The sequence below is a fragment of the Hemitrygon akajei genome, chromosome 14 (genome assembly GCF_048418815.1).
Source record: "Hemitrygon akajei chromosome 14, sHemAka1.3, whole genome shotgun sequence".
In the NCBI taxonomy this organism is placed as follows: domain Eukaryota; kingdom Metazoa; phylum Chordata; class Chondrichthyes; order Myliobatiformes; family Dasyatidae; genus Hemitrygon; species Hemitrygon akajei.
The window spans coordinates 15862731-15890315 of record NC_133137.1 but is presented as its reverse complement, the minus strand read 5'-3'; the positions used below and the strand labels follow the sequence as shown (position 1 = coordinate 15890315).

At 40.1% G+C, this 27585-nt stretch overlaps 2 protein-coding genes across 2 annotated transcripts in view; one reads left to right on the top strand and one right to left on the bottom strand.

Annotated features, from left to right (window-relative positions):
* The window catches only part of sart3 (spliceosome associated factor 3, U4/U6 recycling protein), a 42881-nt gene extending 25404 nt beyond the window's left edge, over positions 1–17477 (top strand). Inside the window, exons 12-19 of the mRNA XM_073065520.1 lie at positions 354–463; positions 1043–1155; positions 4025–4101; positions 5126–5273; positions 11276–11718; positions 11965–12117; positions 14240–14427; positions 16758–17477. Of these exons, the coding sequence (XP_072921621.1) occupies positions 354–463; positions 1043–1155; positions 4025–4101; positions 5126–5273; positions 11276–11718; positions 11965–12117; positions 14240–14427; positions 16758–16947 (1422 nt within the window). The 3' untranslated portion in view covers positions 16948–17477. The remainder of the gene's footprint in view (positions 1–353; positions 464–1042; positions 1156–4024; positions 4102–5125; positions 5274–11275; positions 11719–11964; positions 12118–14239; positions 14428–16757) is intronic.
* A 487-nt stretch (positions 17478–17964) lies between these two features.
* On the bottom strand, positions 17965–27234 carry ficd (FIC domain protein adenylyltransferase). Its single transcript, XM_073065521.1, has 2 exons — positions 26916–27234; positions 17965–20265 (listed from the first exon to the last, which is right to left on the bottom strand). Exons 1-2 carry the CDS (start codon positions 27151–27153, stop codon positions 19184–19186), a joined length of 1320 nt encoding a protein of 439 aa, XP_072921622.1. The 5' UTR covers positions 27154–27234; the 3' UTR covers positions 17965–19183.
* Positions 27235–27585: the final 351 nt, after the last annotated feature.

Below are 27585 nucleotides of genomic sequence, written 5' to 3'. Positions count from 1 at the left end.
GCTCTGCTTTTTAATCTTGAACGTGGACCTGACTGAAAGGTAGCTCTTTTTACGCACTGCCTCGTGTTATGTAGGAATATAGAGAAATATGGTTTTCACAGTGCGCCTCTTGAGAATAAAGTTGCTTTATATACATTCCTGAGTACAGAGGGAGTGTGCCCTGCCCACGTCCAGAAATTATGACAGATGAGAAAGTCTGGCTTGCATCATGTACTGTGTTCCTGATAGGTGAACTGTGCTAAGAGTGACTTATCTCTTCTGCAGTGGAGATGGGGTTTATGGTAAGTGTTTCATCGCTGGAAGATTGAATTGTATCATGGTTATTGGTTGCCTCTCTCTGTAATTCTTTATAGGCAAGACTCTGCAAGAACATGCAGAAAGCCCGTGAGCTCTGGGATAGAATCATGAGCAAAGGAAATGCAAAGTATGCCAACATGTGGTTGGAGTATTTCAATTTGGAACGGTAAGAATGTTAGCCCTATCGAACAACTACTTGTATTTGATTTATTTAATTTCCAACCTGTCCTGAAGGCACTGGATGAAACAGCTGTTGATGTACGCTGGCATTGACATTCTTCCATAATTCTGTCCAGCTGTCAACCTTTCAAATGCTGTTGTATCTGTGGAAAACCAGACCTAGCGGAAAGGAGTAAGATGATCTTTGATAAGATTTTAATCTGGTAAAGGAGATGATCAGTAACCAGATAAGTTATTTGGAAATAGTAGAATTTTTAAAAAAAATAAGTGTAAAGGTCAGAATATATATAGTAATAAAAATACCTGGGCAGTCAAGATTAATGAGGTGGCTAATGAATAATAAAGTTATTTAAAATAAGATGTATTGTTAAAAATCATTCTGATCAACAGGGATAGAAAGGAATCACAATTCTGAGATCAGAAACAATGCAGTGTAACCAGTCAGTACTATTGGATCTGTGGGTTCAATCAGGAAGATTATAATTGTCACCATTTTTATCTGTACCTGCCTATGTTAAGAAGCAATTTGATTTTAAAAAAAAATCTGCATATGATGTTCTTACAGAGCTCATGGTGATCCCCAGCACTGCAGGAAGGCTTTGCATCGAGCAGTACAGTGTACCACCGACTATCCTGAGCATGTCTGTGATGTGCTGCTCACCTTTGAGAGGGTAGAGGGTACGCAAACTTAAAATGTTAAAGCGATGGATAAAGAGTACCGAGACCTTGGCAATATCTTATGTGACTGCAGAGAGCGTATACAGCGTTGCAGTATGATAGATAACTGGATAACAACAAGTAAAACAAAATTATGTTCTGTGGTTTTGATATTTGTAAAGTTACTTTTCAGACAGGTACATGACATGAGGGACAGACCTCTGAAAATACTGACATTCTCCTGAGAGCTTCAGACCTAGGGACTTTTAAGTTCCCTTGGAGTCTCAGCAGATGAATACCTCCTTGAAATTCTTGATGATATTAGCACTTTAAGATTTGTTTTTCTCAATGTTGCTTCCTGGTAGTAGTGGGTCCTGAGGTATTGAGTGCAACCATATCTTGTCAGAAGGTAGTATATAAGATAATGGCTCTTTGCTCTTAATGGGTTTAAGATGGGAAAAAAAGTGATCTCAAGAATCTGTCCTATCCTATAAGAGTGGAAAGTTTTTTTGAGAAGGTTTGGATTCTTATAGTTTCAAACAAATTGATAAATCTTAAATATCTTTATCAAAAAGGGATTGACCAAAGGGTACAAATGGAAATTGTTCTTGTGTTTTGTTTTTATCCTGGGGGAAAATATAAAATAAATGTGTGTGTATATGTAAATGTGTGTATGCATATGTGTAAGTGCATATGTACACATATGGATACACATAGTACATACATATATACAATTGCTAGAAAAAGTTTGTGAACCCTTTGCAATTAACTGGTTTTCTGTATTAATTACTCATAAAATCTGTTCTGATCTTCATCTAAGTCACAATAATAGATAAGCACAATCTGCCTAAAGTTTGTAGTACACACAAACATTGTACTACTTCTTGTCATTTCTGAGTACACCATTTAAACAATCACAGTCTGGGCTCAAAAAAGTATGTGAACCTCTGAGGTAATGCCTTCTGCAAAAGCTATTTGGAGTTAGATGTTCCAATCAATGAGGTGACCTTGGAGGTGTGGTGTTGTAGAGATGTCCTGCCCTATTTATATATAAAAAAAAGGCACACAAAGTCAGGTTATTGACAGAGCCTGTTCTTCTCAAGGAAGATCTGTTTATGGGCACCATGCCTCGATCAGAACAACTTTAAGAGGACCTTAGAAGAATTGTAGAGATGCATGAAGTTGGAAGAGACTACAAAAGCATTTCCAAAGACTTGAATGTTCATCAGTCCACAGTAGGAGAAATTGTCTACAAATGGAAGAAATTCAATACTGTTGCTGCTTTCTCTAGTGTGGGTGTTCTGCAAAGGTCACATCAAGAGCACAATGTGCAGTGCTGAAGGAGGTGAAAAAGAACTGAAGGGTTACAGCAAAAGACCTGCAGAAATCTCTAGAACTTGCTAAAGTCTCTGTTCATGTGTCCACTATAAGAAAAACACTGAAACCACTACTCTCCAAAAAAAGCATTGCTGCATATCTCAAGTTTGCAAAAGACCATCTGGATGTTCCCCAACACTTAGGGACAAAGTTCTGTGGACAGCTGAGAGAAAAGTCAAACTTTTTGGCAGAAATGCACACTGCTATGTTCGAAGGAAAAAGGGCACTGCACACCAACACCAAAACCTCATCCCAACTGTGGAGCATAGTGGAAGGAACATCATGGTTTGTGTCTGCTATGCTGCCTCAGAATCTGGATAGCTGCAAATGTTGAGGGAACAATGAATTCAAAATTGTGTCAAGACATTTTACAGAATGTTAGGGTAGAGGTCTGTCACCTGAAGCCCAATAAAAGTTGAATGAGGTAACAAGACAATGATCTGAAACACAAGAGTAAATCAACAACAGAATGGTTTAAAAAGAAGAAAATTATCCTTTGGAATGGCCAAGTAAGAGTCCAGATCTTAACCCAATTGTGATTCTTTGGCATGTCCTGAAGAGGGCTGTTCATGTGAGGTATCCCAGAAATATTGATGAACTGAACCAGTTTTGTATGGAGAAATGGTTTAAAATTCCTCCTCGCTGTTGTGCAAGTCTGATCAGCAGCTACAGGAAATGTTCGGTGGAGGTTATTGCTGCTAAAGGGGGTTCCATCAGTTATTAAATACAAGGGTTCACATTCTTTTTCTAGCCTGGACTGTTAATGATTAAATGACGTGTTCAATAAAGATGTGAAAAGTACAATTGTTTGTGTGTTATTAGTTTAGGCAGATTGTGTTTTTCTATTACTGTGACTTAGATGAAGATTGGATGACATTTTATGAGTAATTAATGCAGAAAACCAGGTAATTGCAAAGGGTTCACAAACTTTCTTGCAACTGTACATACACGCACTCAAATATAAATGATATAAACACACATATTCTACAATATAGATCTCTCTATATAAGAGAGTTTCAGTGTTCTGAAACTACTAAAATTGAAACTTGCACTTTAAAGTTTAAGTGACTGAAACTACGTGGATCAATATATATTCCGCTAGCGAAATGGCTGTGACTTGCACGTGACCATTGGCAGACCTCATCAACAGTATAAAGAATGGAATGTTTACACTCAGTGTCACTGGATTGTAGTCAGGAACAGAAACCTATGATTATTTTTCACATCTGCTGCAGTTGGACTGAGTAAAAAGGAAGGAATCTTATTGTAGTAATCTAACCAACATCATGTCATGTAGTGTTTTCAGTCCCAGATTCAAACAGGTCCTTGTAGTTTCACCACTGAGTAGAAAAATGTGATGAGTTTTTAAATCAAATTTCAAAGTGTGAGTCAAAGTACTAATTGATTTTAGCAGCTTCAGAACAATGAAAAGATCTTTTTTTAACACTGATTCATCATTGATAATTTCAGAGACGTAAATGGGAAGTACAACACATATTTGTTTCTTTTTTAGGGTCTTTGGAGGACTGGGACCTAGCTGTAGAAAAGACTGAGAGCAGAATCAATCAAGTAAATGAGTGGAGAGCCAAAGTAAGTGCTTGGTGTTTCTTGGCAGCATGAGCATCTTTAGTAATACTGCCAGAGGTTCTTCCATGCACATTGGGATGCCTTTTGCAGCTTCGGTCATTACCGAGGGAGATGCTCTGTAAAAATTGATTGTCATTGTATATTCAGGGAGGCTAGCAGGTGATAACAGCTGAAGGTGTGTGTTGCTGCCTTGGAATGACTTGCTTTCTGAATTCTCTTATAGTGTAGAATCTCCATTACTGGAGACCAGAGTTAAGCACTGATAGCAATTTGTGCCCCTAGATCTGTTGTGTTACAAATCTGATGTTGAGCAAAGCACCTAAAATATGCCATAAAGGGATAATACATAACATGGAAATTGATAGTTGACTCTCCACTCAACAGTGAATCGGAAGGAAGTTTTAATTTTTTTTGTCACTACTGTGAAGAACAATTGATTTAAATTTTTGATCATTGCAATTCTAGTAAAGCATCATGCTGGGAGACTTGGTGCTAAATAATTTTAATTGCTGCTCAAAGAGAATGAAAATGTCAGTATTATAAAATACATGCAAACAAATATTTTGTGAATGCAGTAGAACTGAAATTAATTTAGAAAATATTGGTAAGGGAATTACTTAATCATGGTGTGGACATATATCAGCATTGTGTTATGATAGAAGGTGTCCATTACATAAATCAAACTCCAGTCCCTCCCAGAACGACAATGGACCTTACCGTTTTATAAACAAAACCAAGGGGACAACCCAGCCTCAACATAACCTTTATCATCTGGAACATTGAATGCCTCTATTTTAACAATTGATTTTAGTCATGAATAAGAATACTTGTTATATATAGGTGCGTGGCAGCAGCTTTGTGAAATTAGACGTGATCATGTAATTTATATTAAACTTTGTTGATACTTCTCAGTTTAACTTTACCGAGCCACAAAGATTACCTTTAAATACTATAGAAAGAAAGAAACTCCTATGTGGAATTGAGGCTTTTAAGAAGTAGCTTTAAATTGTTTCATTTTTCTCCCCAGGCTGCAGAGAAAGAAGCCCTGCTGACAAAGCAGGAAGAGCAAAGGAGGAAAACCAAATCTGAAAAGAAGGCTGCCAAAAAGGCCCAGAAACAGGCAGTACCTGGAGAAAAACGCAAAGCAGATAAGGAGGACTGGGAAGCAAAGTTAGGTGAGAAAATTTGACTCTGTAGTTACAAAATGAGCACTATTCTGTATGTACCAACATCTTATAGATGTGAAATCCAGTAGTGAGACAAATGATTGACTAAGATTTGTTTAAGAACTTTTTTTATTTGGCAATGAAATGATTTTAAGCGTCTGTTCCACAGTCTTATAAAAATATTCTAAATTTATAGTTAAAATCTAAAAAATAGTTCAAAATTGCTGTTTAAAAACCTCAAAGAAGATTCCTTTGCTTTCAATAATTACAGTAAGTAGCAATAATTTTGCAGTTTCCGTAATCAGAAGCATATCTGCTGTAGGACAGAATTCATTGATTCTGTTTTGGCATTCAGTTTTCAATCATTGTACTGAGAAATTTAGAGCAGACTAGGTGCACGAGACCTGGTTGGAGCAAGACTTTCCTGTTTCTGATACATGTTTATTTGCAAAGACATATATCAAAATATTTAAATGGATTTAATTAATACCAGCTTTCCTTGCGGATGGTTTACGTCAAAGTGGAGAATGCATTGGTTTGAAACAATAGGTTCATTGTATCTATACCCTACTTTCTGAAGTATTCTTTCAAGAGGTCTGAAAAAGGATGGGTAGAATGTAGAACAGTACAGTGCAAGAGCAGGCCCTTCAGCTCACAATGTTGTGCTAAATTAATTAAACTAGTAATTTAATGCTTAACTAACCTAATCTCTTCTGTCTACACAATGTCCATATCCCTCCATTCTCTTTACATACATGTGCCATCTAAGAGCCTATTGAATACCACTATCATAACTTGTCTCACACATCCCCTTTGAACTTGATCATGCCCTCTAGTATTAGACATTTTGATTTTGGAAGGAAAAGATGCTGGCTATTTATCTACGCCATTTTTATTCTACATTTTCTAGGAGTATTACTGGTTAGGGACATTGGATTAAAGTTGATCTCAAGTAAATTAGATATGGACTTCAAAGTAAAGAGAGCTTTATTCATGATATTGTGGGAAGTGGAACCTCTTAACAGTGGGTTTCAAACTCCCGATAGTACAGAGAGTATGGCTCCTTTTGTGCATGTACAAATCAAATGCAAAAGCTGTTTGATAAACCTTGTGAATTGGAAAAGATATGCTAGGTTCACGTGCAATTCTCTTGTGATAAACTTATACCCATAGCATCAGCCAAAAATTAAAAATTCAGTCCTGTGTACAACTTTGTACTGAACAGTTTGAATCATATCCTTGAGCCTAATTCTTACAAGATAAGCAACTGCAAGTATTTATTCTCAGAGTCGTCCCTGCTGAAACCCAAGGCCAAATCTATAAAAAACTAAGCTGCAAACTGGTTTCCATACTCAAAAAGCCAATATTAACCCTTTGTCTAATCTTTAACTCTCAATATTTTGCTCCACAGCCCACTGTGTAACCCTATTATTTTCTCTTGTCTAAGTTGACTATTACAATACATTCCTGGTTGGTGCCCATTCCTCTCTCTGCAGAAACTGGAACTCATCCAAAACATGATTGCCTGCTGCATCAAATCCTATTGATCTGTCACCTCTGAGATCACTGACTGATGTTAAGTTTTAATCCACCAAATACTCATCATGGCCAATGTTCCCTCTAATTTGTAATGACTAGTGTCCTGTGCAACTTTTTGCCCAGTCACAACGTGTGCACTCTGAATAATTTCTTCAATAAAAACAATATAAATAAGCCAGTTCTAAAATCTGCAGACAAATTATCGCAAACTCCAGGTTGTCAACACCGCTTGCATTAGAAGCCGGGGAAGGAAATGTGATTGTGTACGATCGTTAAATATAGTTAACCTGCCAACCTTTTGTGCGCAGTTTAAGTTCCTTTGTGCTCACGCACACCTTAGAGGTATCATTGCTCATTGCTGGCATAAATCCTTCCATGGACTTACAGTTGTTCTAGCCTTACAAACTTCTTCCAGATGTGTCTCCCTTCCTTCTTTCCATTTGCCTGACTCTGTGCTTTGAACTTACTTAACTGAATTCTTCAGTATCTCTTCCTTTTTACAATTTATCTTAAAATTCACTATTTCAAAGTTTTTATTTTTATTTTAGTTCATTCCATTTGCCTGCACTTGGCCCATATCCCTCTCAACCTTTCCAATTCATGAACCTGTTGAAATGTCTTTTAAGTATCGCAACCTCGGGTCCCTTTAAAATCTCTCTTATGCTGTCTAGGTTTAGACTTCCCTACGCTGGGACAAGGTCTGCATGATTTTGTGTACATAATATCTATAAGGTCACTCTTTGGCCTCCTGTCTCCAGGGTGGGGGGGGGGGTGGGGAACGACATCTCAGTTTCTCCTTCTTCTATCTTTACTGCACCCTTTCCAATGTAATGTGACAACTTTCTATAGTTGGGCACCCTAAACTGCACACAATACTCCTAGTGTTGTCTCTCCAATGACTTGTACAATTGCAACATGATGTCCCAACGAGACAGCCGATGAAGGCAAGTGTGCCATACACTTTCTTTATCACTCTGTCTTTGCTTTCAGTGAGTTATATACTTGTTCTCTTAGGTCTCTCTGTTCTACAACACTCTCCAGGTGCCTGACATTTTTTTCCCAGGCACTGTCCTGATTAACTTACCAACGTGCATGTAAGTTAAGATATTAAATCAGTTGTCCTGCAGGGGTGGAGTGCTGGGGGTTTTAGGATATATGGAGGATATCCTGTGGATTTGAGATGACCTTCTGATCTTCTTAAAATTATTATATTATTCTGGCCAACACTCATCTTTCCATCAACCCCACCAAATCATGTTGACTGGCCTTATTCTCTTTGGCATCTGTGGAGCCTTGTTTATACTTAATAGCTGGAGTTCTTTTTTACATATAGATAGGTGACTGCTTCAAAATTCTCTTTGAATTGTCACCCAGATTATGAAATTTAATAGATATTCATTCTTATGCCCAAGAAATTGCTCAAAATATGCCAGCTGTGTCTAATCTTAAAAAGAAAATTTGTGGTAGAGTGCTGCTCTGAATTTTGATTCACCACACATTGCCAAAACTTTAGTGGTCAGCACAACGCTTTGCAGTACCAACGACCTGGGTTCAATTCCCACTGCTGGCTTTAAGGAGTTTGTACATTCTCCCCGTGACCACATGGGTTCCCTCCGGGTGCTCTGGTTTCCTCCCACAGTCCAAAGACCGTTGGTAGGTAATTGGTCATTGTGAATTGTCCCATGATTAGATTAGGATTAAATAAGGGTGGCAGAAAGGCCTATTCCACGCTGTAATACAATCAATAAATAAATACTTTCTTATTATGATCTTCCCTTTTATGTTCCATCACAATACTCAATTCCTTGTGTTAATATTAATTGATCGCTCTGCAGTCATTTGGGGCAGTAATTCACGTCTTCTAGGCCCTGTTTATAAGACATAGGAGCAGAATTAGGCCATTCAGCCCATCGAGTCTACTCCGCCATTTCATCATAGCTGATCCCGGATCCCATTCAACCCCATACACCTGCCCTCTCACCATATCCCTTGATGCCCCAACCAATCAGGAAACTATCAACTTCTGCTTTAAATATACCCACTGACTTGACCTCCACTGCAGTCTGTGGCAGAGCATTCCACAGATTCATCACCCTGTGGCTAAAAAAAAATTCCTCCTTACCTCTTTTCTAAGAGGTTGCCCCTCAATTTTGAGGCTGTGCCCTCTAGTTCTGGATACCCCACCAGAGGGAACATCCTCTCCACAGCCACCTTATCTAGTCCTTTAAACAGTCGGTAGGTTTCAATGAGATTCCCACATATACTTCTAAATTCCAGTGAGTACAGGCCCAAAGCTGCCAAATGCTCCTCATATGTTAACCCCTTCATTCCTGCAATCATCCTTGTGAACCTCTTCTGGACTTTCTCCAATGATAATAAGGGGCTCAGAACTGTTGACAGTACTCACAAGTGCGGCCTAACCAGTGTATTCAGATTATCTTTGTTTTATATTCTATTCCACTTGAAATAAATGCCAACATTGCATTTGTCTTCTTTACCACAGACTCAATCTGTGAACTAACCTTCTGGGAGTCTTGCACCAGGACTCTTAAGTTCCTCTGCACCTGTCAATAAAGTTACTTCTTGTCACTGAACACTGAAGATTTAGAAAGTGAACAGTAAAGTTTAAATGATATTCCCATAAGTAAATTGTTCCTGGAGTTACTTAAATTTTAACTTGTTTCATAACTTTTTCTCTTTTACTCTCATCGAGATTTCCTTTCTTCTCCTGGGCTCCCTTTCTCTTTATCCTGCACATTATTAAGGCTATGTATCACATTTATGAGGTTCTGGTGTTGACAATATCAGTTCATAGCAGCAGGAAAATAAAATAGTCTGAGTGAAGAATGAGAATACTAACTCATGGCACTTGGGAAACAGACTTCCTTTGTGGTTATGCACTCCTTTGTGACTTGCCACTTTTTAAGATGAGAGCATCCAGTAACTGGTATTTAGTATCCCCTTTGACTGTCAAGATTGTGTGAACAGTGATAGGAAAGAGGTGCACTGGGAGTGGAGGTGGGCTTTGATAAACCTAGAAAAAAAGGACAAACTGATTTATAGAGATACAAGAAACTGCAAATGCTGGAATGCAGCAACACACAAAGGAGATGGAGGAGCAACACACACAAAACGCTGGAGGAACTCAACAGGCCAGGAGGTATCTATGGGGAAAAAAGTACAGTCAATGTTTCAGGCCTCCAGCATTTTGTGAGTGTTGCTCAGCTTTCCAGCATCTGCAGATTTTCTCTTGAAGGTGATGGAGGAACTCAGCTGGTCATAAGCAGCACCTATGGAGGAAAATAGACAGTCAACATTTTGGATTGAGATCCTTCATCTGGACTGCTTAGAAGGGCCATGACCTGAAACGTCAACTGTGTACTTCCCTCCATAGATGATGCCTGGCCCGCTGAGTTTCTCCATTTTGTGTGTTGCTCCTGCATTTCTTAAATGGTTTCCACAATTTCAGGTGATTCTACTGTAGCCTGCAGCTACACTTTTGAGGTAATCTTACGTTTGGAAAGTCCTTGGGTGTTGTAGGTTTTCTGGAGGAAAAAAAAGATGCTATGATATACAGACAAGTAAGCAATGGTTCTGCATCACTGTCGGGGTCTTTGATAATTGCTCGATTAGAATGGCTGGTGTGAGCATCAGAAAATCAGCTTATGGTGATAAGTTTTATATATAAATTGTCCGAAGTCTTCAAAAAAACATTTATTTTTGAATTAATTCCAATTATGAATGCTTATCTTCCCGTTTCTTCTGCCAAACTCTGGTCATTGTGTTGTTTTGATCTTTTGCTTAAAACCTTACTCTAGGCATTTGAGATTAAATAAAAATGAGTGATTTTGAATTATTCAGTTAGTTCAGTATGTTAGTAGATTCTCTTGACCAATTATTAGTTTTTGTAATTTCTCACTGATTTCTAGCAGCTGTTGCTATTTCTAATTCATATTGCCTAACATGAAATTCTGAATTGATGCTGGATGATTTTACAAAATTTTGCAGCATAGCTGTAGTTGAAGCCAAATTTTAATGTGATACATCTGCTTCGTAAGTGTAACCACAAGTAAGAATGAAAAGAAAAATGTACAGTAGTTTAGAAAATGGGAAAATAGTTTGAAGTTTTTCTGTATTTAAAAAAAAAATCCTAACCCTTTTTATCAGGTTGAGAACTCAGTTTATTCTGAAAGCAAGTGTTTCTTGCCTTAAGAATCCCAGATGACTGTGTCATATTTACCAATCCTTTCATCACTATTACTGATGGAAGACACATGGAGGCTTAAGCTGCTGTGCTGATATCACGTAAAGTAAGTAAGGTCAAAAGTACAGAGTTTACACTGGTTTTACATTTAGTAAGCTTGCAGGTGCCTCTGTTACTTTAGTTTTCTTTGTATGCTCCTGCTCCTCTTAAGGTGAGAAGATGAGATTTTTATGATAGAGATTTCTAATGATTGCTTGTTGAATTTCAGACAAACCAAATAAAAAGCCTCGACATGGGGAACAGGAGGAAACTGAGGAGGCTTCTTCATTAGAATTCGGCCTGTTTGGGCGAGAAAGCAACGTAAAGTCTGTAGAAACTCCAGCACAACAAAAGCAGAAGGCATTTGCTGCCACAAGGAACAAAGTTCTTCATGACAATAGCAAGGATGACCTCACTGTGTTTGTCAGCAATCTTGCTTACTCAATGCCTAGCCCTGAGGAGAGGATGAAGGAGATATTTGAAAGCTTTGGCCAGATCGCAGACATCCGTCCCGTTTACAGCAACAGGGGACACTTTCGAGGATATTGTTATGTAGAATTTAAAGAAAAAGCGGCGGCTGCAAATGCCCTAGCAGTAGACCGCCGGGAATTGGAAGGCCGGCCAATGTTTGTTTCACCCTGTGTCGACAAGGCAAAGAATCCAGAATTTAAGGTAGCAGTTTTGGTATCCATTTGTATTCAGGTCAAAACTCTGTTTAAACAAAGAGAATGACATACATTTCTGGTATGTTTTTGAATTCAAGCCTTTCTGCAGTGTTTCATTCATTTCTCTCACATTTTTTCTGTTTCCAAATGAGATAATTGGCACCATGGAAGGCAACAGTAAGAGTCTAGACAAAACATCTTAAAGGAATTAATTTTTCCACATTATTAAGCCTTGCTATTTCTCACTTTCCAGGTATTTAAGTACAGCACCAGTTTGGAGAAACACAAGATTTTTATATCAGGTTTGCCTTTCTCCTGCACTAGAGAGGATCTGGAGGAGGTCTGCAAAGAACATGGAAATCTGAAGGAGATTCGTCTCGTCACTAATCGCTCTGGAAAGCCAAAGGTACCAACTTTGGGACAGTTGTTTATTGAGATGGTAGTGTGCTGTGCTCATCTGTGAAGCAAGAATATTCCCTGAGCTTAGGCAAGATTTGGGAATTTTCAGTACTTCGTCTAAAATTCACAAATAGCATGTAAGAAAATGCCTTTCCATTTCCTTGCCAGATCTTACACACTTTTCACTGGCTTTGAGAACTTTCATAGAACATAGAACAGTACAGCACATTACTGGCTCGTCGGCCCACAGTGTTGTGCCGACCCTCAAACCCTGCCTCCCATATAACCCCCCTCCTTAAATTCCTCCATATACCTGTCTAGTAGTCTCTTAAACTTCACTAATGTATCTGCCTCCACCACTGACTCAGGCAGTGCATTCCATGCACCAACCACTCTCTGAGTGAAAAACCTTCCTCTAATATCCCCCTTGAACTTCCCTTCGCTTACCTTAAAGCCATTTCCTCGTACTGAGCAGTGGCGCCCTGGGGAAGAGGCGCTGACTGTCCACTCTGTCTATTCCTCTTAATATCTTGTACACCTCTATCATGTCTCCTCCTCTCCAAAGAGTAAAGCCCTAGCTCCCTTAATCTCTGATCATAGTTCTGTATTGAGAGATAAAAGACTTGAGGCTTTCAATACTGAATTCAGAGGAAGTCAGCTCCTTCCATTTTATTTAGACAATTACTGGAACTTTGTATTGAAAGTATGGTACAGCCAAATTTCTGGGAAAGAAGTGCATGTCCCACTGTAGTTCTGGATAGCCATCAATTAGAAGAACAGTTGAATCATTTAGCTTTGACCAATTTCTCTGATGCTGTCTTGCATGTCATATTTCAGTCTCTTTCACAATTACCATTCACTTAGAGCAAATATAGGATGGGGGGAGTGGTGCAGCTAGTAGTCTCTGCTGTAGTGCCAGAGACAGCACCCAGATCTGTCTGGAATTTGCCTGCTCTCCCTGTGACATCTGCCACATCCCAGTGATGTGCTCGTTGGTAGGTAAATTGGCTACTGTAAATTGTCCCTAATGTGATGGAAATTTTGGAATGATTAAAGAGAGGATTAATGTGATATTAATGTAAATGAGTGGTTGATAATCAGTACAGACTCGAGGGCTGAAGAGCCTGTTACTGCACCTCATGACTAAAGTATCAGCATCTTGTAAACAACAAATGATAACTAATTAGTGAGTTCCTGGAAAGTGGCATTTCATTAAACATGTAAATAAAATGAATATTCTATAGATAATTACATCAGGTAGCATCTATGAAGAATTGATGCTTAGGTCAAAGATGGACCCAAAAAGCAAAGGCTGTTATCTGAAATTGAACTCGCTGTCGATCCCTGTATAGATGCTCTTCCTTGACGCTCAGTTGTAAGGATCACTGCACTCCCAATTCTCCATCAAAGTCCAACTCTAATCTCTCTGTCTTTAGCCTTTACACTCTTCCTATGAAGCACAAAATGATCTTAATCTATAGCACTTAATCTTACGTCAGGTATTTTATGGCCCTTGGGGCTCAATGCTGAATTCAGCAATTTCAGATAATTAGCCTTTCCTGATGATGTCAAAAGGGAAAGTAGACAATGTAAACTTAACTCCATTTTCCCTCCGTGACTCCTGCCTGACCTATTGGGTATTTACAGCATTTTCTTTTATTTTAGATTTCAGCAACTACGGTGTTTTATATTTTGCCATTTCAACATTGCTTTCTATTTCTTCCTCTGTCTTCATTTTTAAAAATGTATTTCTCTAGAAAGATTAGCTGTATCTATCAAGTCTTCAGCACACTCTACTTGCCTTGCAAGCTTTAGTATAATCTAGTCTCAAACCTGGATTGCCAGGAACAAGTAACTAATCTTTAAACACACAGTAATTTTCCTCTAGGGAGCAGGAAGATGAAACACAAAATGAAAAATTCCACATTATTAATCTTACTAGTGTGAACAAAGTCAATGTAGAGGGTCTGTGAGGTCATTTTTGTCACCTTGATAATTGCTAGATATTAATATTTCAGCAACTATGTGTTAGTTGATGTATTATGAACTCAAAAGCGAATTAGTTTCTACTGTTATTTACTTTGAGATTTCTTGAGATTAAGTGAAATTTGAATCTCTTTTTGTTTCAGGGTCTGGCATATGTTGAATTTGAAAATGAAACGCAAGCCTCTCAGGCAGTCCTTAAATTGGATGGAACCGTAGTGAAGGACCACACGATCAGAGTGGCCATCAGTAATCCTCCACAGAGAAAGCAGGCTCCTCACGTTGAAGCTGGCAGAGCTTCGGGCTCATTGCTTCCTCGGCAGTTATATGGAGCGTAAGTGTTAAAACGGTGAAAAAAGATTCAGTCCGATTGCGAGATGAGAAAATTACTTATTTGTGGTCTAATTTTCTAGATATCCATATGAATATTGTATAATTTAATTTAGGCTCCTTTTTGTCATATATTGTTTCATTTACTCTTTCCTTTGATTTGCCAGACTTGCATATTGGAATAGATATCCATCCATTTGAGTGGCTTTATTGAGGGTCATGTATCTTGTATTGAATGTGATGGAGCCTTTATGTAGTTAGTAATGGTGATGTCTTGATGGTCAGATTCTATTTTACATGTCTGAGGTGTACCTGTTAATTACTAGAGAGAATTTTGATTTGCTTTCATAGAAATAGCTCATCCTTAGAGTGCCATTCATTAATTCATGGGTGATTTGTGCATTAGTTCTATCTTCCTCAATTCTCTTAAAAGCATCAATTTTGACTCTTTCAATTACTGTACACTCAACAACTGGAAGTGGAAGACTGTATTTCTGTTGTTTACTATTAATTGGCTAGTTCTAACTTCCAGGTTATTGGCTCTCTTGTATAGATGTTTGATTGTTGGATGGCCATTTATAAAATAATGATCAGGAGGTATTAGTCATAGAGTGGAACAGCACAAGAACAGGCCCTTCAGCTTAATGAGGCCATGACGCCTACCCATCTAGTCCCAGTTGCCTGTGGTGGGTTGCTGGGCAGCGTTGCTGGTTCCCACTATATGTTAAATAAAATATTCAAGTGTTTCTTAAATAATCCTATTGTACCTGTCTCAACCACTTCCTCCATTAACTCATTCTATATACTCCTCATCCTCTGTTGGGCAAAAGTTTTCCCTTGAGTCCCCTCTCACCCAATGTCTATGCTCTTTAGCTTCTGGACTGCTATCATCCACCTCATGATTTTATAAACTTTTAAGGTCCCCCCTTATTCTCCTATATTCCAGGGAATAAAGACCCACTCTGGCCAACCTCTCCCTATAATTAAGGGCCTGTGGTACTGGCAATATTCTCAAATCTTTTTTGCAGTCTTTCCATGTTAACTACTACTTTTTTGAAAAAGGATTACCAAAACTGTACCATTATCCAAGTGTGGCCTCACCAACTGCAGCGTAATGTTTCAGCTCCTACACTCAGTGCTCTGACTGATGAAAGCCAATGTGCCAAATGCCCTCTTCACCACCGTTTACCTGTGACACCATTACACCACTTTCTATGATCCCCCTTTTCCATTTCATTCTTTATGCCATGGACCCCTACTGTTAACTGAGGGTCTGTGGATTCCAGGTCAGAAACCTCTGCAGTGCCTTACCAATTCATATTGCGTCACCTCCCACTTATTTGTTTGGCATTCCTTCACCAACTTCCCCAACAGATCAAGATCCCTGTGCAAACCATAACCATTACCTCCTAATTTCCTGTCATCTGTAAGTCTTATCACTTATATGAATGTGTGTCCAAACACTGACCCCACTAGTCACCCGCCTCCAATCAGAGAAACAACCTTCAACCACCACCCTCTGTTTCCTACTTTGGAGCCAATTTTGAACCCACCAAACTCATTCTCTCTGGATTCCATGAGTCCTAACCTTCCAAACTAGTCTACCGTGTGAATAGGTATTATTTATAAATTACATTTAATTGGTGAGATGAGGTATCATGGGGAAGCTGCAGTTTGCTGTGGCTTGGAATGGTTTAGAGCAGGGGTTCCCAACCAGTTTTATGCTGTGGACCCCAGGTTGGGGACCCCGATTTAGAGGCAAGTAAGGAAACCTCGTTCTTCATTGGAGAACTTAATGATAGCCCTGGGAAGAAGCCAGTTTGGCGAGGGACAAATTCAGTGCAAGGGGAAAGCTTGAGGATATCCAAGTTGGATGATACCATGACCATCAAGTTGAAGCTAAGGATCAAGTCAATTTTCATTGAAATAATGATGGGAAGCATCTGGGAACTTGAATGACTTGATGTTTATGGGCTCTCAGCAGGGCTATCGGCGAAAAGGCCACGATGAAGACTAAACTCCAAACAGCATTTGATCTGCTAGGTCTTAGTTAGGCTCTTGATGTGAGCTTGGGGGAAGAGTAGGTAGTTTGAAGTAATAGTATACATGGGGGACGATGGAAAAGTAAGATTGACATTTGAGTATCTGAAAAAGGAAGAACATAGAGCAGTAAGTGGAATAGCTCCATTCAAATGTCCCTTGTGGGTGGGCCAGATCTAAATCTTGACTTCAATTTGAAATTGTTGAATAGATGGATTATGATAAATAATCCTATATTTGTATAAGATTAATTGGATTTGTTGACTTACATGAAATTTCTTTCAATTTTCCAAGGAGGGGCAAAGGCCGGACACAGCTTGCACTTGTGCCTCGTGCTTTACAGCGCTTGCCTGCATCAGGAACGAATACTGAGAATGGTACGGTGAGCAGTCAGGACGATAACTCAAAGGGTGATTCATCTCTTGCAGCAGAGACAAAAAAGATGACAAATGCAGACTTTGCGAAGATGTTGTTGAAGAAATAACTGTGATAAGCAGCATTTGGTGATTAAATGCTGAGTGTCTAGGAAAAAAAAGATTGAACTTCCTTTTCAGAAACCATTTCACATCCTTAAGCATGGACAGAAATTCTGATGAGCAGTGAACTGTAAATCTAATTTTTTAAAGAAAGTTTGACAAGTGTTAAATATATTTGATGGAAGCTCCTAGATTTTTGCCTCGATTTTTAAGCAGTTGCTCTATTCTATTTATAGAGTTGGGTTGTATGTTCATTTATAATATTGTTTTGTAAGTGCAACTTGGGTTAGTAAATTTGCATTCTTGTCTAAAACTACACCATACTATGTAGGAAGATTTTGGGGACCATTTTATGTTATTTTGACCTCATCTTTTTTTTTTAAATACTGGGTGAGAGTTTTTTTTTGTTCCAGATTAAATGTTTTCTATAATTGCATCATGTAACATTGGCCAGAAGAGCAATCTCACTGGTTCAATCTGTGTTTGTGTGATTCATCAAGAACAAGATACAAATAGAACAAAGTAGTTTGTGAACTGGTGAAGTTGTACATTTTCTGATGCATTAACATTAACTTTCAACTTTGTCAGAAGGAAGCTCAAATGGCCCACAGGCACAGAAGAATGAACAATATTCTTTCTAGTAGAACTAGGGAAACTGCCAAGGGCTAGTAATCCTACAGCTAATAACACTAAACCAGTTATTACCAATCATACAGCTTTTACTGAATATTAAATTAGAAACCAGATTTCCTACCTTATAGCATGGACTACAGTCTTAAGTACTGAGGTGTTTTGATGCTGTCTCAAGTGAGATTTTAATCTACTGTACTCCCAATTGTGATAGGCATTGTAATCTCGGGAAACAACTAAGAAAGCAATGGTTGGCTGTTAAACTTGTGTGATCATATGTGGGTTTCTCTTAGATTTAACACACTCTGGACTAAGGTGCTTATTCTGTTGGATTTGCTTAGCACCAGGAAAGGACTTTTACTGTTTAGAGCTATTCAACAGAGTAAACCCAGCTGGATCAGCAGCATAAATTTAATAGTTTTTGGCATCAAGCAATGACTGGTAAACAGGCAGCTATTGATTACAAGTGCCCAATAGAGCTTGTTAGTTTCAAAAGTTTTGGTGTCTGTTTAATCGTGAGCTTACACACCAGAAAATTACCCTTTCAGAAAAGTGTTCCTTCTGTACAAATGACAATTATAATACCAAAGGATACAAAGAGTATAATTTATTTTATATTATAAATATACTATTTTAATGGCCTGTTTAAATAATTAATTTATACAAAGTGCAAGTTCCAGTCACATAAATATTTCAGTCACTTCAAAGAACAATTGAGCTACAGTCCAGGGTTTCTTCCACAATGATTCCTCTGGAAAGGATTATTCAAGTGAGAGCTTGCAGTTAAATCTGATGAGAAAATGCAGTTTCTACTTTAGCTGAACTCTAATGAACTTCAGGATATTTTTCATGCAGGTATTTGCTCTCTGACAATTAGCTGAAACCAATGCCAGTAATCTCACCAGCTGTATAAAACTTAAAAGTTATGTTTCCTCTTTAGAGCTGCACATAACAGCCTGTAATTAAACAAATTTGAGAATCAGAACATTCACACCAGTCTCATCAAATGATGCACTATTATTAGTATGACATTGCATGGAAAATGTTTGACTTTGCTCCCTCATAGGTACTAAAAAAATGTTGCTGAAAGTGGTCCCTGGACATTAAACTTGACAATATGTTCTCAATATGCAGATAGTAATCGCCTCCCTCCTGACTTGGGAGAGGTTAAAATTCAGGAGCTGTTCTGCTTCTCCCCCTAATGAATAAACCTGCTGACCAGCTGCAGGTGCTGGAATCCACATTCCAATTTCCTTAACTGATCCAGAAATTTGGGAATCAGTTGTTTCCTTGTTCCACTGCATCCAAATTGTGGGCCTAATATTTAGCTGTTGAAATTATTATAAGACTCGTTTGTTTAAAAATAACACAGGCACATTATAGAAGTTATTTTCCTTTTCTGTACTGTTCAGGAATGGGTTTGATGTGGAAATTCGGTCCACTATTCTTAAAAAGAAAGTGTATTCCAACATCAGTACTCCTAACAATGTAAAATGGGATTTTGCTTTTCCCTCCCATATGACACCTAGTGAAAGCCAGACAGAAGACTTGGCAAATTTCTGAAGGGATCAAATTGAGCTAGAGTTCACACTCACAATCGTAGCCATTAAACCATTAGTTTTTAACTAAGATGGTTTGTGTATAATCTGAGTGGTTTGGATTAGCTTCAGGTAAACCTTTATCAACAGAATGATCAGCTGTTGCAATCAGCAGTAAGTCAAGCGTCATCTCTGTGCACTTCCCAATAAAGCGGATAAATGGCCGAACGTCTCCCTCATTGGCCAAATCTAATGAAGTATAATACTCAACCCGCTGCTCCTTGCGGATTGTGACAGGCGGATAACCTGCCTGCATTAAAATAAGATTCATCAGTAATCGAGCCGTCCTTCCATTCCCATCTACAAAGGGATGGATATAAACAAGTTTATAATGGGCAAGGGCAGCAAACTCCACAGGATGTAGACTCATGGCTTCTTCAGAATTCAACCACTGGACAAGCTCTTGCATTTGTTTCCTGACATCTCTGGGATGGGGAGGAATGTGATGGCCTACGAAGACTTGATTGGTTCGAAATCTTCCAGCCTCTACAGGATCAACGTGACCCAAGACCCTTCTGTGAATCTGTAAAATGTCATCTATATTAACAGATCCAATTCTCGATAGCAGTGATTTGTTGAGATACTTCATGGCTGCATCAACCCCAATAACTTCATTCTGCTCCAACAGGCTCTTTCCAGGTACGGCATACCTTGTTTCAATGATGTGCCTGATCTCAGAAAGGGTCAGTGTATTGCCCTCAATAGCCACAGTATGATAAATATGATGGTAATAACTTTCCTCCATCACACGGTGCAACGCTGCATTCCCTTTGGGTATAGCCATCAACTTTTTAACCTTGTGGTCAATTATACTAAATTGCTTTTGGTCAATTTCTTCTACCAGAGGTAACGTCCTGTCACGATTGACCAGTGCCTTCTCGTTGCATGGAGAAATGGTCAATGCTTTTGTGTACAAATGGTCGGCTTGAATAACATCCTTGTTCTCTTCCATGAAGACACCCAGTTCATTCAATGCATCTACATAGTGTGGGTCCATATTTAAGGCATGCATGAACAATTTGTGTGCCTTTTCTCTTTTCCCCAGACGCTTCATCTCCAGAGCTTGGTGCAAAGCAGCTTTAGCCTCCAATTGGAGATCTGAAATCAAAATCAATTAAAGTTATTGGGACTAAACCAGTTTAAAGATATTCTAGACTGTGACTTTAATTTGTCGGATATCTGGTTTGCATAAATCACAATAGGCTAAGCTGCTGTTAAGACAAAAATCAAAACTTGGAAACATGTTCTGAATGATCAAAGGATTTATGCTAGGTGATGTTGTGCCTAACTACGGAATAAACAAGCAAAACTGACAACATCACATCTTAAGCAGGTTAACGCATGTAATTTTCATTCTAAATCTTATTTTGTCATTCCATGTTAATTATTTATTGCTATTTATTTATATTTGCATTTGCACAGTTTGTCGTCTTCTGCACTCTGATCTTTCATTGGATCTTATTATAGTTACTATTCTTCGGACTTGCTGAGTATGCCCACAGGAGAAAGAAGCTCAGGGTTGTATGCGGTTATGTATGTACGTACGTGTTCGTTCGTTCTCTCTCTCTCTCACAATAAAATTTACTTTAAACTTTGGAAATTGTTAGGACCTATCCACAGACATCTGACAAGGCAAATGAACAACAGGGAACCCGCTTTTGATTGAATGTGGTGAAAGCGTCTGCTAGGCATCATAATAGATGAAACAATAACATCGGTACTGCAAAATTCATTTAACCTGAACAAATTACAGGATTAGCTGGGCTGAATAACTATTTTCAATTTTTAAGCACTCACAGATCAAAATGAGGACTTTGGTCTCAACAACTGAATTTGAGTCTTCGAAAAGTGCAGCACAGAAACAGGCCTTTCAGCCCATCTAGTCCATGCCAAACCATTTAAACAGCCTAGGTCCCATCAACCTGCACCTGGACCATAGCCCCTCTAAACCCCTCCCATCCATATACCTTTGCTTAAACGTTGAAATCAATCGCATCCACCACAGCTCGTTCTACACTCTCACCAACTCAGTGAAGATTTTCCCCCTCATTTCCCTTAAGTTCACCTTTCACCCTTAACCCATGATCTTTTGTTGCAGTCTCACTCAGCTTCAGTGTAAAAAGCCTGCTTATGTTTACCCCATTGCTACCCCTCAATTTTGTATACTTCTATCTAATCTCCCCTCAATCTTCTAAAGTTCTAATCTATTCAAACTTTCCTTATATCTCGGGTTCACCAGTCTCAGCAACATCCTTGTAAATTTTCTCTATACTCTTTCTATCTTATTTATGTCTCTCCCGTGAGGTGAACAAATCTGCACACAATACTCTAAATAAGGCCTCAACAATGTCTTATACAACTTCGATATAACATCCCAGCTCCTGTACTCAATACATTGATCTCTGAAGGCCAGTGTGCCAACAGCTCACTTTATGACCCTATCCACGATTGATGACACTTTCAATGAATTATGCGCCTGTATTTCCAGATTCCTTTGTTTGACTGCACTCATCTGTGCCCGTGTACCTGTGCTTACAGTGTTAAGACCTACCCTGGTTGACCCTCACAAAGCGCAACACCTCACACTTGTCTGCATTAAATTCCATCTGCCATTTTCCAGTCTATTCTTCTAGCTGGTCCAGATCCCGCTGCAGACTTCCTCACTGTACACTACACCCCCAATCTTCTTGTTATTCGTAAATCTGCTGATCCAATTAACCAATTAGAGATCGTTGAAATAGATGACAGGCATCAAGGACCCAGCAACAATCCCTGCGTTACACCACTAGTCACAGGCCTTCAGTCAGAGGGGCAACCATTTACTACCACTCTGGCTTCTCCCGCAAAGCCACTGTCCAATCCAAATTATTACCTCATCTTGAAGGCCAGGCGACTGATCCTTCTTGACCAACCTCCCATGCGGGATCTTGTCAAATGCCATATGGACAACATTCACTGCCTTGACTTCATCAATTTCTTGGTAACTTCCTTGAAAAATTCTTTAAGACTGGTTAGACATGACCTACCATGTACAAAGCCATGCTGGCCATCCCTAATCAGTCCTCGTCTATCCAAATACTCATACATCCGGTTTCTTGGAATACCTTCCAGTAACTTCACAACTACGGATGTCAGGCTCACCAGCCTATAATTCCCTGGTTTATTTTCAGAGCCTTTGTTAAACAGCAGAATAACATTAGCTATCCTCTAAACGCACCTGTCGCTAAAGATGACATAAATATCTTTGCTAGGGCCCCTGTAATTTCTGCACTTGTCTCTCATTAAGGTCCAAGGGAACACCTTGTCAGGCCCTAGGGATTTATCCACCCTAATTTGCCCCAAGATAGCAATCACCCCCTCCTCTGTAATCTGTATATTGTCCCATGACTTCACTGCTGCTTTGCCTCACTTCTATAGACAGTGTGCCTGTTTCTGGAGTAAGTACAGATGCAAAACAATCTCTTGGAAACCCCAAGCCTGTTATCCTTGCCTTTTATTCTGACAGGCACATAGAGCTCTGTACACTCAAGATTTCACTTTTGAAGGCCTTCCACTTACCAAGTACACCTTTACCAGAAAACAGCTTGCCAAATCTTTTCTGACACCATCAAAATCAGCCTTTTTCTAATTTAGAATCTCTGGTCGAGGACCAGATCTATCCTTTTCCATAATTATCTTAACATTAATGGCATCATGATCACTAGCTGCAGAGCATATCCCTATACAAACTTCAGTCGCCTGCCCTGTCTCATTCCCTAATTGCACCCTCTCTTGTTAGGACTTCTATGTACTGAATAAGGAAGCTTTTCTGAACTCATATGACAAGCTCCATCCCATCTAGTCCTCCTGCAGGAGGACCAGTCAACACATGGAATGTTAAAATCATCTATCATAACCTCGTGTTTTCTGCAACAGTCTGTGATCTCTACAAATTTGTTCCTCCAAATACCACGGGCTGTTGGGTGGTCTATAATAAAGCCCCATAACTTGGTCATACCTTCCCTATTCCTCAGTTCCACCTATAAAGTCTCACTAGAAGAATTCTATAGTCTGTCCTGATTGAGCACCACTATGGCATCTTTCCTGACTAACAATGCCACCCCTTCCCCTTTAATCTCTCCTGCTCTACTTGTCTAAAACAACAGAACCCCAGAAGACTGAGCTGCCAGTCCTGTTCCTCTAGCAGCCAAGAAGCATCATGAACAAAGAGGATTAGTTTAGAGTGTGGATCAGTACTTAGAGCTATGATGTTGTGGCCATTACAGAGACTTAGATGGCTCAGGGGCAAGAATGGTTACTTCAAGTGCCAGGCTTTACATGTTTCAGAAAGTACAGGGAGGGAGGCAAAAGAGGTGGGGGCATGGCACTGCTGATCAGAGATAGTGTCACGGCTGCAGAAAAGGAGGAAAGTCATGGAGGGATTGTCTACTGAGTCTCTGTGGGTGGAAGTTAGAATAACTCTACTGGGTGTTTTTTTTTTATATATAGACTGCCCAATAGTAACAGGGACATTGAGGAGCAGATAGGGAGACAGATTCTGGAAAGGTTAATAATAACAGGGTTGTTGTGGTGGGAGGTTTTAATTTCCCAAATATTGACCGGCATCTCTCTAGAGCAAGGGGTTTAGATGGGGTGGAGTTTGTTAGGTGTGTTCAGGAAGGTTTCCTGACACAATATGTAGATAAGCCTACAAGAGGAGAGGCTGTACTTGATCTGGTATTGGGAAATGAACCTGGTCAGGTGTCAGGTCTTTCAGTGGGAGAGCATTTTGGAGACAGTGATCACAATTCTATCTCCTTTAACATAGCACTGGAGAGGGATAGGAACAGACAAGTTAGGAAAGTGTTTAATTGGAGTAAGGGGAAATATGAAGCTATCAGGCAGGAACTTGGAAGCATAAATTGGGAACAGATGTTTTCAGGGAAATGTACGGCAGAAATGTGGCATATGTTCAGGGGATATTTGCGTAGAATTCCAATGAGACAAGGGAAGGATGGTAGGGTACAGGAACCCTGGTTTACAAAGGCTTTTGAGAATCTAGTCAAGAAAAGCTTATGAAAGGTTCAAAAAACTAGGTAATGATAGAGATCTAGAAGATTATAAGGCTAGCAGGAAGGAGTTTAAGAATGAAATTAGGAGAGCCAAAAGGGGCCATGAAAAGGCCTTAGCGAGCAGGATTAAGGAAAACCCCAAGGCATTCTACAAGTATGTCAACAGCAAGAGGATAAGAAGTGAGAAAATAGGACTAATCAAGTGTGACAGTGGAGAAGAGTGTACGGAACCGGAGGAGATAGCAGAGATACTTAATGAATACTTTGCTTCAGTGTTCACTATGGAAAAGGATCTTGGTGATTGTAGGGATGACTTACAGCGGATTGAAAAGCTTGAGCATATAGGCATTAAGAGGATGTGCAGGAGCTTTTGGAAAGCATCAAGTTGGATAAGTCTGGGACCAAATGAGATGTACCCCAGGCTACTGTGGGAGGTAAGGGAAGGGATTGCTGAGCTTCTGGCAGTGATCTTTGCATCATCAATGGGAACGGAAGAGGTTCCGGAGGATTGGAGTGTTGCACATCTTGTTCCCTTATTCAAGAAAGGGAGTAGAGATAGTGCAGGAAATTATAGACCAGTGACTCTTACTTCAGTGGTCAGTAAGCTGATGGAAAAGATCCTGAGAGGGAGGATTTATTAACATTTGGAGAGGCATAATATGATTAGGAATAGTCAACATAGCTTTGTCAAGGGCAGGCCATGCCTTAAGAGCCTGATTGAATTTTTTGAGGATGTGACTAAACACATTGATGAAGATAGAGCAGTAGATGTAGTGTATATGGATTTCAGCAAGGTATTTGATAAAGTACCCCAGGCAAGGCTTATTGAGAAAGTAAGGAGGCATGGGATCCAAGGGGACCTTGCTTTGTGGATCCAGAACTGGCTTGCCCACGGAAGAAAAAGAATGGTTGTAGATGGGTCATATTCTGCATGGAGGTCCGTGACCAGTGGTATGCCTCAAGGATCTGTTCTGGGATCCCTTCTCTTCGTGATTTTTATAAATGACCTGGATGAGGAAGTGGAGGGATGGGTTAGTAAATTTGCTGATGATATAAAAGTTGGGGGTGTTGTGGATAGAGTGGAGGGCTGTCAGAGGTTACAGCAGAACATCAATAGGATGCAAAACTGGGCTGAGAAATGGCAGATGGAGTCAACCCAAATAAGCGTGAGCTGGTTCATTTTGGTAGGTAAAATTTGGCAGAATATAGTATTAATGGTAAGCCTCTTGCAATGTGGAGGGTCAGAGGAAACTTGGGGTCTGAGTCCGTAGGACACTCAAAGCTACTGCGTCAGTTGGCTCTGCGGTTAAGGCAGCATACGATGCATTGACATTCATCAACCATGGGATTGAGTTTAAGAACTGAGAGGTAATGTTACAGCTATACAGGGCCCTGGTCAGGCCCCACTTGGAGTACTGTGCTCAGTTCCGGTCACCTCACTACTGGAAAGATGTGGAAACTATAGAAATGGTGCAGAGGAGATCTACAAGAATGTTGCCTGGACTGGCGAGCATGCCTTATGAGAATAGGTTGAATGAACTAGGCCTTTTCTCCATGAAGCGACAGAAGATGAGAACTGACAGATGGTGGATAATTTTTCCCTAAGGGCTGAAGTGGCTAACACGAGAGGGCACAGTTTTAAGGTGCTTGGAAGTAGGTACAGAGGAGATGTCAGGGGTAAGATTTTTAAACAGAGTGCATGGAATGGGCTGCCGGCGACGGTGGTGGAGGCGGATACGATGGGGTCTTTTGAGAGACTCCTGGATGGGTGCATGGAGCTTGGAAAAATAGAGGGCTATTGGGTAACTTTAGGTAATTTCTAAGTAAGTACATGTTCGGCACAGCATTGTGGGCCGAAGGGCCTGTATTGTGCTGTAGGTTTTCCATGTATGTACTCTGATAATAAATCTACTTTGAATTTTTCCAGTAAGAGCGGTACGGTAGCGTAGTGGTTAGCGTAAAGCTATCCAGCGCCAGCAGTAAGATTTGGGTTCAATTCTGGGGGTTTCCTGCCATCTTTAAAAGGCGAGAAAGCTGTGGTGCTGCTACGTTGGCGCAGCAGAGCGACACTTGCGGGCTGGTCACTGACGCAATCGACGCATTTCATTGTTTTCATGTAGATGTAACAAATAAAACACTTTAAAATCTTTAATCTGTACCTAAATTACATCACGAGTTTAGGAGGTGGAATTCCAGAGTTAAAAGACCTATTTTCAGCTGTCTCGGTTATGTATGTATGTCTAAGAGTTGCACCCCGAAACCCCTCGTGACTGTACAACTTGAAAAAAATGAGGAAAAGTGAAAGAAAAAAGATTTATACAAGTTTCCAATCACCTGTTTTTCGCCTGGTGTCAGTTGCCTAGGAACATTTCACTGCCGTATAAAGGACTGCGTAAATGTACACTTGCGTGACATGGCGAATGCTACAGGCCTTTTAAAAAAAACACAAAACTGCTGGAAGTTCATTACTGAGCGCCGAGAGAGCGAGGTAGAGGGCGAAAAGCAACAGCCGCCCGAGGATAGGAAGCAGACTCCGTTAGTCGGAATTTGCCCAAAATGGGCAGGGCAGACAACTGCACCGGCCCGTAACCAATTCTGGAACCTACGTTTTCTACCGTCGGTCGAGATACGCCAACTCACCAAATCCCCCAACCACGCACCTATCTTTGCTGCGGTCTGCCACCGCTGAGCTCTTACCTGGCCCCGCTCTCTGCCTGAAGGCCCAGGGCTCGCCGATTTGGCTCAGTTCAACCCCGCTGTAGGTGAGGCTGAGCTCGGTGCTGGAGTCGCCGTCCAAGCTTGAGTCTAAAAGACGGCATCGCAGCAGCCACAAGGCACCCCTGAGATGCATCACCAGCAAGGCGGTGAAGGAGCCGAGGAACAGCATCACCACCACCACCGAGAAGCCCCCCTTTCTCAGACACATCGCATCCATTGCGCGGCCGAACTCCAGCAGCCGAGTATCATTGGTAAAGCATTGTCGCAGCACCAGAACCTTGATTGGTTGTCCTCTGCCTTTGAGCCCTTCGTTTTGCACCGATTGGTCACAATGTCTTGCAAGCATAGTTCTAGCCAATGACAAACTAATACGTACTTATCGCTCAGCCACTCGCCAATGCGCAACGTTTTACTGCTTTACACGCATGACCATTGCGGACTTCCCGCAGGTGAATTCAGAATAGATGCAGTAATAGCAATACACATAAAATACCGGAGGAACTCAGCATGTCAGGCAGCATCTATAGAAAAGAGCAAGAGTCGACGTTTCGGACCGTGACCCTTCATCAGGAATTTATCGGGTTTAATAGCACTGCGATATGTCATGAAAGACGGTGATGCAACCAGTTACAATGCTCTCCGTTGTACT